The sequence below is a fragment of the Uloborus diversus genome, chromosome 2 (assembly GCF_026930045.1).
Source record: "Uloborus diversus isolate 005 chromosome 2, Udiv.v.3.1, whole genome shotgun sequence".
NCBI lineage: Eukaryota > Metazoa > Arthropoda > Arachnida > Araneae > Uloboridae > Uloborus > Uloborus diversus.
In genome coordinates this window covers 213,745,546-213,757,686 of record NC_072732.1, presented here as the reverse complement: position 1 = coordinate 213,757,686, position 12,141 = coordinate 213,745,546, and the positions used below count along the sequence as shown (strand labels likewise).

The 12,141-nt window shown below is 32.9% G+C and overlaps 1 protein-coding gene across 1 annotated transcript in view; it reads right to left on the bottom strand.

The window, feature by feature from the left end:
- Positions 1–12,141, bottom strand: part of LOC129216790 (patj homolog) — a 692,348-nt gene that overhangs the window by 666,704 nt on the left and 13,503 nt on the right. The window contains exon 5 of the mRNA XM_054851005.1: positions 10,641–10,882. Within this exon, the coding sequence (XP_054706980.1) occupies positions 10,641–10,882 (242 nt within the window). The remainder of the gene's footprint in view (positions 1–10,640; positions 10,883–12,141) is intronic.

Below are 12,141 nucleotides of genomic sequence, written 5' to 3'. Positions count from 1 at the left end.
TGGAAAAAACTGCCAAATGCATCAGCTACTGAAATCTTTCTGAAAAAATTCTGGCGATATTTCTGCTGGTTGGTTGGATATAGTGAGCAAGTGTCCAATCAGCATAAATAATAATAATAAACCATTAATTACATAAGTTCGGTTTAAAAGTAAAATAATCAACCAAATCTATAGTTATTATTAGCCAATCTTGGGGAAAAAACGTTACTTTAAGATTTGACTTGAGAAAAGCCTCAAAAAGTCAGACGAAACGCAAAAATATTCAACAATACAACAATTCTTGGGAGTTGAGATGACACACTAAATAATGACTTGGGTTGATGAAAGCCTTCGAACAGGGAACAAAAAAGCTCATAACTCGTTTTTTGTACAACTTAGAAACTTCGAACAGATGCCATCTTCAGCAGAAAAATTGGCGTTGTCGATGGACACATAACGTTAATATGCACGTTTTTTTCCATCCCCATAATGGGGCATTTATGCGAAAATTGGGACTAAAATTGGAGTAAAAAGGGAACTATCAATCGGATTTTTTTCGAACTGGTCTATAAACCTTCCCAGTACCAAACTGAACAAACGGTGAAAGTTTCAGTCAAATCTGCCGGGTAGTTTCTGAGATCTTAGGGAACAAATTTACCAAAGTCCATTTTTATATATATAGATTAAAGTTTAATGTAGGAACTTGACGCAAAATGGGCGATGGCGGCAGTTTCAAGTCTTTGCCTCGAATCGGAAAAACAAAGATATGGCATTGGTGCGAGGGGAGGCAACTAAAAATCACCATATTGTTGTGCCTTGGCTTGTCCCTCCCTAACGTGAGTCCTGGCTACGCCAATGGTACTTGCCTTAATTACACGATTAATTAACGGATATGGACGCCTACTCGTGTGATAAATGTGCCAAATTAGAAACCATACTATGAGTTAGTTTCCATGTGTTATTATGAGTAACTTTGAGATCAGTTTCGTTGATTAAATAGGTGCGCAAAGCTTGGATGCAGTAAAATTTGCTGCTGCACTGTAAATACCTGTAAGCAGCTTAGTATAAGTACTCAACGAATTTCGATATTAAACGAATCGCAAACACGGCCACACTTCTCACTCAATATTTACTCGAAAACAATCTCTCGAACAAATGCATCGACCAGCAACATTTCTCCAAAGCAAACATTCCTACGACCATCTGGCGCCCAGCTGTATTTAGTTAATCGTCTCTGATAAAAGTTCCGAGAGATGAGTACACAGGGCAGCAAACGCGCGAGGGCGAATATTTGGAACGGCTTTACTTAATTAGAAGCTACGATAGGAAGATGTCGCCGGGGACAGCGGATTCCTACTTCAAATTAACTCAGCACCTAGTAACGAGAGATCTGTAAAATCATGTCAAGCGGAAGTACATGTTCTAAACTTCCAATTCCGAAATAAGCTCTTTCAAAAATAATAATATTGAGAGAACTAATGCGCGAATGAAAGCATTTTTATTTTATTTAATATTTGATTGTTTTCCTTTTTTTTTTTTTAAATATAAAGCTGATTTCAAAAGCTACACATTATTGGTCGAAAAACAAATTTCTAAACACTAAGATCGTTAGCGCACGTTGCAATCATTAAAAATCCAATGGATTTTTCCCCCTTCGTTTCAACGAATGCATTGTGGCATAAAACGAAAATAATTTTAAGTAGAAACAAAGTCAACTCGAGACGAGTAGCGGTGTCGAACAATCAATTTATCGATAGCTAAAAAGTATTGATTTCATCGGTAGGGCTTTTTCACTATTAAATATACTAATGAATTTAAAAACCTCAGATATCAAAATTGAAATGTAGTCAATTTTTTAGTAAGTTTTAGAGCAAAATATACTTATTGAAACAAAATTCTCTTAGGTGGATATCTGAATTATTCTTATGTGTGTGGTACTTCTTCACAAGATTAATGATGAAAAAAAAAATTCGAAAATGTAAAAATCGCAAAAATCGGAACCAGAAATCAAAACTGCACCAAAAATATATTGTAATTAAATAGGAAAGAATGTAAAACCCAATCCTTCCCCTTCAAAATCCAAAAAAAATACACTAATGAACAAAAAATATTGAAAATGGCTGCCAACAAATAAAAGAACAGCACTAAGCATAACTTTCTTTACTTTTCAAACAATAATTACAGACGTTCTAGTCGACGAAAATAGTTTGAAAGAAGTTCATTTTACATAAAAAAATTTTAACTGGTAGAAAAAATTTAAAAAATGTGCATTTTTTTTCAAAAATTCAAAAAAATATTCGCTTTAAAAAAGTTTAAAATCACTTCATTGGAGTGTATCCTCATTGATAAGTCGTAATGGATCGAAAAGAAAATTTGAAGATTCAGTTTTTATCCAGGGGTGCCCCCATCCCTAAGGGCAAGGGCACAACCCCCTAAATATCACAAAGCTCTCAATCCCAAAAAGCAACAGCCCCCCCCCACCCAAATGAGAAAAATACCCCTTAAAACACCCCCTAAAAATTTCAATGGCACAGTCTGTGCTATGACCACCCCTAGGTGGGCACCCCTGTTTTATCCAAAAAATATATATTTTTTTTGATTGATTGCTGTTTGGCATCTAGCATAGTTCAGAAACTCTCAAGTCCATTGCGCTGATATGATTGACAGTCCATTAATAACTTAAAATGTAAACATACAGGTACGTTCTGCACAGTCAAAGTATGAAAAAAATCACTTCAATTAACATTTCCATCTTTAACAATAGCAATACAGTAGAACCTTTAAAACGCCAACCCATATAACGCAATTCTCTATAAACTAGTAAACAATAGGTTCTGATGTTTAAAAAATCTTTCTGCTTTGCCTTGCAAATATAAAAATTGTTAGGCAAAATTAATTTTGAAATAGTTTTTCATCTTAACTCAGGGTTTTTAAATGAAAAATAGTATTCACACTAAAAAGAAAATACCAGATAGCTCTTGAAAATGCAGCTGTTATACAAACAACGAAGCTGGCAGAAGTGCAGGATGATTCACTTTCTTTTGATTGTGAACATATTTATTTGTAAATGACTAATTGTATAATTAGTGCTTTAATACTCATTGCAGATAAAACTCATTCTGTAGTGCTAATACATAGATATATTCTGAATATTAGTTTCAAAATTTATGAAATGACCTATATAAAGCCAAAACCTGTATAAAGCAAAAGCTCTGGTCCCAAGGTGTGCGTTATAACGGTCTTCTACTGTAGTGTAAAACACAAACAAACAACATTTTTTTCACCCATTTTTAAACATTATTTCCAAGTCGTTCACCGATTTCAAATTTTAAGTGAAAAATAACCTCAGAAAATAAAAGCACATAAAATTGTAATGATGTAAAAATCCTGTTTTCCACCATACAACTACATGAGCTTCTTGATAGAGTAGGGGAGAGTAAAGACTAACCTTACAAGCACACACTCGATGTCTTAACAATCATTAAAGACAAAAAAAAAACTAAAACCTCCTGAAACATGCTATCAGATATAACTATTCTTATCAGTCATTGAGTTTTTACATTAACAACTAAAGCATTATTAAAAACCATACACTATATTTGTATGAAGCAGACTCAGCTAAAAACTTCTCCAGGACTTGTAAAATAGTGCTTCAGAAGTTGGAAAAGTGAGAGCAGAAGGAATTCTTAAGTGAAGAAAAGATTGACGCAAACAAAAATGATGATTAGTAAAAGAGTTCTGGTCTATATCTACTAGGCGCTCAAGCTCACATGAATAATGTCATTAGCCCCATCTTCCTCTTTTATCCTTTAGGCTTCAAACTTGGCCCACCCAAGTCAGATGAGAAAAATAATTTTTAATGGTTATGAAAAACGAAGTGTCCTGAATTGTATTCCACATAAGAAAATTCACAGTAATAAAATTTAATAATTCATCTTGGGTTGTTCAAAGCTGTTCACTCGTGCGAAACTGACTGATTGAAACCAAATGCTTTATTAGATGGGAAAAACTACATTACCATTCTCTTTTACATAAAAACTTTCAGAAATCATGTTATGAGGATTGAATTGAAAGATGCTGTAATCCTGATAAAAATTTCATCGGCTGTCAGAGAGAACTTAAGATTGCCTGTGGTTATTAGTAGATGTACATAGGTTTAAAATTTGAGAAACAATTCTCATTTGTTCATCTTGAATAGAATGGAATCCATTGATGCAAGACGGAATTGGTAGTATTTTACAGGTAATTTCATTTTCTGACAAAATTCCACAAAAACAGAACATGCTCAGTAAACGTTGAAAGTCAAAACTAAATATCGTACAACACATTAGTTCCTTATTCTTCAACCACACAGAGACACAAAAGCAAATTCAACAGATCTCAGAAACTTGAATAAGAATTAAGGGTGCAGAGTACGAGTCTTCAACCCCTTACCACCCAAAGATATTTTAGTTGCTTGAAAAGCGTTTTGGATAAATAAAAATCAAACTGTAAATAAAAAAATTAATAAATAACCCCAAAAGCATAAAGAAAATAAGAAAAAGGAAGGAATTGGTTCTAAAATTAATTTTCAAAGGGAATAGGACAGTGTGAAAGTGTAAACTCACTTCAACACGACAAGGAAGAAAAACTAACATTTGCAGTAGAAGAAAGCACTTTTATATGCTTGTTCAATTTTTTGATGAAAAGTTGTCATCACTGTACTTTTTTGATGACCATAAGAGAAGGGTTTTTTCACAATTGGACCTCTACACGTTAAAGCAGAAAATTAAGGAGAAAATATTCAATATGTAGACATTTTGAAGTATAGAAATGATCTTAATTGTATGTTTCTTACTTAAAAGTATTGAAATTAAAGTGAATTTTCATGCGCAAAACACTATTTCTACTTATATGTGAATCACATTATATGAAAGCAAATACATAAAATCTGAATTAATAGGAAAAATTCATTGATGACAAGAAACTTCAAAAAAAAAAGATGCAGACGGTGGACACATTGAATATATTACTCTTTTTAAAAAGATTTATGAATGTGTGGCCAGTCAGTTTCTTGCCCAAGAAGTTTTCAAAGAAACATTTGCATTCCTAAAGTTCAGTAAACACTTCATCAGGAACTTTTTTTACCTACGAAAGTCTAGGATGTATTGTTTCAAACTTCTCTCACATTTTGTTTTTTGATGGTTAAGAGATGTTTAGATTTTCACTGAAACTAAGCAAGTTTAGGAGTCAAACAACCATCAGAGAAAAGGGACACCCTTTTCTCTGATTTTCCGTTTCAGGACTGATCCTGACAGAAATTTGAAAAAGGCTTAGAGAAATTCAAAAATTCCAGAATGAAACAACCACTTGTACCACTTGTTTGTTCTTCCTTCAACCCTAGCCGACTTGCGAGGCTCGTAGTGACCCAACAGAATTTTTTTTCTTTGAAGTAAGTCGAACGTGGAATAAAATTCCCCAATATGTCTTGAAAAATATCTCGATGTAGAGAAACAGTTTTTCATGTAATGGATATAATGCTAAAAGGTCGACAGATTAAAATTTTCAATTTTAGGAAGTTCGATATATGGAGGTTTGATAGTAACTCATTTTTTTTCCCTTTCGTAGAGGACAAAAAAGTGCCTTACCACTAGTTTACCTACATTTCTCTTGATTAGCTCATCTACAATTCTCCTTTTTGATGAAATAACAAGCAATACTTTTGCTTCAATTACTGTATTTATTCAAGGATAATTGATGAGCCTCGACTCATAAAAGACTGCCAAGAACTTTATGATTACAAATCACAAAAAAATCAGGAATTACAAATTTCTCAGGAGCATTCATTCCTTAACAAGTAAACAAACACCAAAAAAGATGCTAAATTCGCCATGCTTTATGCTTTTCTGATGCAACCTTTTTTTCACCTGCTTCAGTACAAGAGTAGCCGAATTCCTACTTATTGTCGTACTTAGCATTTATAGCAATACTGTATCGAAAAGTAATGGTTCCCAACATTGGTTCTCAAAAGCTGAAATTTGTCCCTGCTCACTGATAGATTCGACTTTAATTTTAAAAGGATTCATTAGCGATACACAAAAGAACTATAAAATTCAGCACCAAATATTTCCCTAAACTAAGAGTTTAATCTTCAAGTATCCAACTTCTGTACATTAAAAACCTTTACCTATAAACCATTTCTAAACACATTTCTGACATGAAACAAAATTCCAAATACATATGACGCAGTGAGGAGCAAAGGGATGTATGTGGCAAAATTAAAAATTTGGGGATAACCAGTACACATGGTAGGTGAACCTCTCCTCTGTCTTGGGGCAAGAGATGGTACTAGTATCCCTAGTAGTTGCCTGCTATACAGCATGATTTAGAAAAAAATTTCAATGAAAGCCTACCTAGGATGTAATGGTAATCTTTAAATGTGTAATGGTAATCTTTAAATGTGTTTTACTCAAAACTTGAAAATGTCCACTTACATCCCTCTGCTTCTCAGTGCCTCATAGAAGAAACGGACTAAATATTAAAATCGTTTTATAGGTGGAATTAAACCTTTGCCATTGAAGTCTCAACATTTTGATAGAAAAATAATGAATTGAAAAACTATTCAGCCCAACAAAGGAATTTTGTAGAAATTCCTTAGATTGTTACGCCAATCATAAACTTAAGTTCAGCATGCAAACCTTCATGGATTTTTTGTTCATAAGTTTTCTAAAATCCCCATACAACATAAACAACATAAAAGCATCCTTAAGGTTTAAGTTTAGAAAAAGGGAGCAAAAAAAAAAAGTATAAAAAAGAGTGAATGTTATTAAAGTATGGAATCATTTATCTGGAAACGAGTTACTTGGAATCTTTGCATTGAAAAGGACAATTATAACAATAGTTTGTTACTTTGTGCATTTATTTGTATGGCATTTTAATACAAGATAGAAATATATATAGCACTTTTTGGTCTACAATCCATAGGTTAATTATTTGCCTTAAATGTTCTTCATTACATAATAAAAACTTTATTCCTAAAAAAATACTTCCGTGTTTTAGCTCAAAATTCTGTGCAGTTTATACTACTGCGAAAATAATGAGGAATATTTCAAACCGAAAAAAGATGCTAAAAGATTACTGCACAATTACAGTGAAACGTTAACATTACACATGAGGACTGACATCACACATGGACAAAAATAAGACAAAAATAACAAGTATTCAACACTTAAAAGTAGAACAGGAGTGATTTCAAAATGTTTAACAGTGGATTAAACATTGAAAATAAAAGAAATATAGTTTTTTTTTTTTTTCAAAATGGAGCTTCCCCCCCCCCCTATCATTATAGTAGTTATTTCTAGATCAATAACTACTTTTGACTAAAAAAGTGTTTTCAAGTAACATCTATTTATTCTTAAGAAAATTAAATTGGTATTGTATCTAAAAATAAAAAAATACTGATTGATTCCATTCAACTCCTCTAGTTACTCTTCATATAATTAATTTTGACAAACAAAAATAGAGGCAAATATATTATGATACAAGTCTGTACAATAGGTAATATGTTCATCAGCAATAAGATGCTAGGAAAAATCAATTGTCCGGAATACATTCGACATAATCGCCCCAGATGACGAGCTCTATACTTTATGATTTAAAAGTTTCCTCTCTCAAACTTATACTTAAGGACTTTGGTGCATAATTCAACTTAAATTTTAAGACATTTGCAATAATATAGTTGACATATATAAACAAATGCACAAAAGGTCATTAAAATTGTTACACCCACGAAGAAAAGCAAATAACAAAACGATTTTTGTTGGACAAATACATTATACTAGAAATATGATTAAATCTTCAAAAAAAAATAGAAGTATAGGTCCAGAGCAATCAGCACCTAAAACAATCATCTCTGGCAGCAATAACAGCATTTGTACGTCTGTGCCATCAAGTCAAACAGAGTTAGACTGGCTTGTGCAGGTACCAATGCAACTTCAACACAATGCCACAATTCAAATTGGACATTGACAGTAGCAAGTTGGGTTTGGTGTCAGACTAATACCTCAACAACAATTGATTAGGCATTTCCTATTGGTGAGAGATCAAGAGAACTATCTGCTCAGGGCAACGACCAGATGTCTTCTGCATTAAAGAAGGCCTGTACAATATCAGCAACATGCGGTCATGCATTAACCAGCTGCAACTTGCCATTTTGCAGGAGTTGAATAACGGGTCAAGTCAAGGGCACTGCACTATAAAAATGTAATGGGTACTGCTCAAATTGCTCTTAATGTGAACAAGAGATAACCAAGTGTATCAACTGGCTCCCCATAGTGTTACTTTAGCTGTCAATATGTTGATCTGCTGCTTTCTCCACAATTTGGTGAAACGGGGATGATATCATCATGGTGTTGTAATTACCTCAGATATAGCACTCATTGCGCGAATCAGCAGCCCAGAAGTAAAAAGCAGACACAAAAGTTTCAGGATCTTGATCAATAATATTTTTTACATGATACGTTTTTCACAATCTGCAAGACCTCTATTTTTGCAACCGTTAGTCCTAGGTGAAAACTGTAAATGGCAAAAATAGTCAAAATAAGGTGCAGAGTTCTTGAAATGAAAAGTTTGAAGGGGAAAGTAATTTAGTGAAAAAACACAAAATCTAACCTTTTACATGGTCTAAGTCCCTGACACCAACACAATTGGGGCCAAAATTTAAGGAAATATTAAACTTAAAAATTAGTAGGGACTGTACGGAAGATGGAACTGAAACACGTCAAACTTTCAGAAGAATGTCATATTGTTGAGGCAAAAAAGCAAAATATTTTTATTTTTCATTGTTATTGAAGAACAAATGCAAGTGTAATGCTATGATGTATAAAACACAATAAAAGCTCGTACAAAATGAAAAATCACACTATGCACAGATATAATTTAAAACCTTTATTAGTGGCTACATTTCCCTCCAAATTGTGTGATTGATTGTGAGTGTAAAGAGGGATAAGTCACAAAACGCTGCCTTTCATATCTCACGGAAAATTGGTCGCACTAATGTCAAATTTTTTGATCATGATTGTAATTTCTCTAAATTCAACACAAGGGACTTAGAGAAAACACAAAAAGTTAGATTTCGTATTTTTTTCACTAAATTTTGTTTTCACTTCAACTTTTCATATTTTAACTTTGTATCCAATTTTTACCATTTTTTTGAAATGAAAATATGCATCTATAATGAACGTTTGCTAAAATAGAGGTCATGTAGGTTCAACGGGGACATGCTGTATACCTACACCAAATCAATTGCTCATCCTTTATGATTTTTGCACTTTAAGATGGTAAAAGTCAATTTGTGTTTTTTAAATATATGATTAACTCTGAATCCTGAAACTTTGACATTTACCAGGAATGAGACTTGACCTCAGGGTTACAGAACTGCAGTTTATACTTGTTTCTTGAAATAAGTATAATTAACTTTTAAATGCCTTCTAGTAGCAAAATCAAAAAAATGGACAGGAGAAGCGACAATACTTCCTAGATATTAATGATAAATACTTCTTTCGATTGCATAGTATTTTCCCTAGCCTTTTTGAGAAAGACACTGCACTCTGACCCTCTCAAATCTACTTTTGATGCACTCTGCCCTTTTTCTCAATGTGCCCCACTTGCCTCTCTGAAGCTTAAACATTTGATTTTAAAAAAATCACAAAAGGTATAAATTCACACAAGCCTGCCCATTAAAACATAACTCCCACCCTCATATTTCTAATCCACTAGATTGGCATGAGCAGAGAGAGAGAGAGAGACAAAAATTGTCAAATCTTAGGAGCCAGGAAAAAGTTTTAGGTGCAAGACAAATTATTTCTCTCAGTTTATTGGAAAACTTAGAGAAAGATGGCTTCAGAGGGATTTTTATTCTGGAAGAACTAGTCGCCAAGTTCTTTTTATCATTTACCCATTAGTTGCTGGAGCATAGGTATAAAATGTTCAAAAATAAAAAAAAATCTTTATTTCCGATTAAAAGTTTGTACTCAACTTCACTCTTTCTTCTAAAACATAAATTTTAGATTCAAACATTTAATATGATATTTACTAGATTTTCAAATGAACATTTTGCTACTAAAAGATATTGCTTTTCTCATTGATGGATTCGTGTTTGATTTGAATGAGAATCTGAATTTACTCAGTTTAAAGCATACTTTATCAAACTAAACATTAAAAAGCAATTTATTATTCAAGAAGATAATGATTTTGAAAAATACTTGTAGCTTGTATGCACTTAGTATACACAACAATAATAAGATAAAACATCTCCTTTTCTATTACAAAATTTTGAGAAAGTACCTTTTTATAAAATAACCTAACCAACATATAGTTTAAGAAATTCAAATGATGTTAGACAAGGGGCTAGAATAATATTTCATTTTGCCCCATTTCATAGCTTTAATCCCATAGAGATTGCTAATGCTTCAATTACTTTGTCTTAAATGTCATACTATATTTGTGTCTCTCAATAAATCTACTTCTTTTCCTGAATTATTTTCTTAATTATAAACTCAAGTCCCATAGACAAATGCATACGAACCTAAAAGCATTTCCCTAAAATCAAGGGATAAATTCTAACAAATTGATTGCAGAGAAATAACTGAGTAAAATGTGCTGCAAAAATGCATGTTACTCACCTTCCTGCTATGCCGTTGGGCTGGATTTCTTGGATGAAGATGCCCAATTCGCCCTTCTGTTCACTGCGAAGGCCGACGACGCTGAAGCCCAAGCTGCTGCCTTCGGGCTTAAATAGCTGCAACGTGTGAATTTCTCTCCCCTGCGCACCTTGGTCAATGGTGCGCTGAAACTCTTCTGCATAACTTTCTGTTGTTATGGCAGATAGGGCATATTCAGGAGGAGCAACAATTATGGAAGACATCTGGAAGAAGAATAGAGTGCATTGAGAAATGTATTTGAAGAACAGTTATCGAACAAATTAAGCATTTATTTATGTATAGCACTTGAAATGGTAAAACAATACAGGGTGAGCACAAATGACGGGCACGATTTCAAAAATCATAATTTTGAAACTACTACAAGTGGCAATAAGTGATACACAGCTTAAAGAGAAATATCCTGAGTTTTTTTTTTTCCAATGAAGTTGAATTAAACAAATGTGCAATGTGTGAGCACATATTGGATAATTTTCAATTGCAAATGCTCACTATTGGAACTTCTTGTTAGACAACAACATCAAATGTGTAATTCAGCTCGTTTCACACATTTTAGAGTACCACACTGTCAAAAGATCGTAATGCTTCACAAATGCATTTCTTGAAGCTTTTGCAGTTTTCAGCATTAGAGTTGAGAAACAGTGTCTTTGACGTAACGCCATAAATTGAAATCACATGACATGTGGAATGAACTTCTTTTTCTGATAAGACATTTCTCATGAAACAAAACGCTTAGACATCAAACATTTGTAACTGAAAAAAAAGCTTGGTATATTTTTCTTTACATTTATATGTCACTTATTCTAATACGTGCAGTAGTTTTGAAAATATGATATTTTGAAATGAACTCATATCTATCAACTCGCCTGCAGTTGATAGCTATGACAATGAAACATTTTGTTATGTACTTGGGGCTCCCCAAACTAGGCACAGTATTACACTGAGCTTTCAACCAAAATGGGGGGAAAAGGAGATTAAATGCATTTGAAAAAATTTATTATTAGTATAATTAATTTATTTTCATTTATTTATTCATTTTTGTTTAATTTTATTCATTTATTAATATTCTTCAATGCAATATTTAATAATTTTGATTAAACCTGCTAACTGGGAGCTTGCTATAAACTAAACATGAAAAAGCATGAATTTGGGATTAAACTTATGACTTCATGTAGTCTTTGATTCAACCTCTCTCACTTCCGATTCTTCCTTTTCCCCATAGCTAGCAAAAACGGCAAATGGAAAATAGCAAATAATTAGCAAGGGGGCACACTAAAGTACAAGCCTTGTTATAACATGGCTTGTTATAACATGGTTAATTCGTACCCAGTTGAATTGAAACCATGCTATACGAGATTTTGAAATAATATGAATCAAAGCCATGTGTACAAATTTATACCAAAACCAAGTCTAAAGGTGCAAATTACATTAAAGCTCAAATTTTGACTCAATAAAATACAAAAGC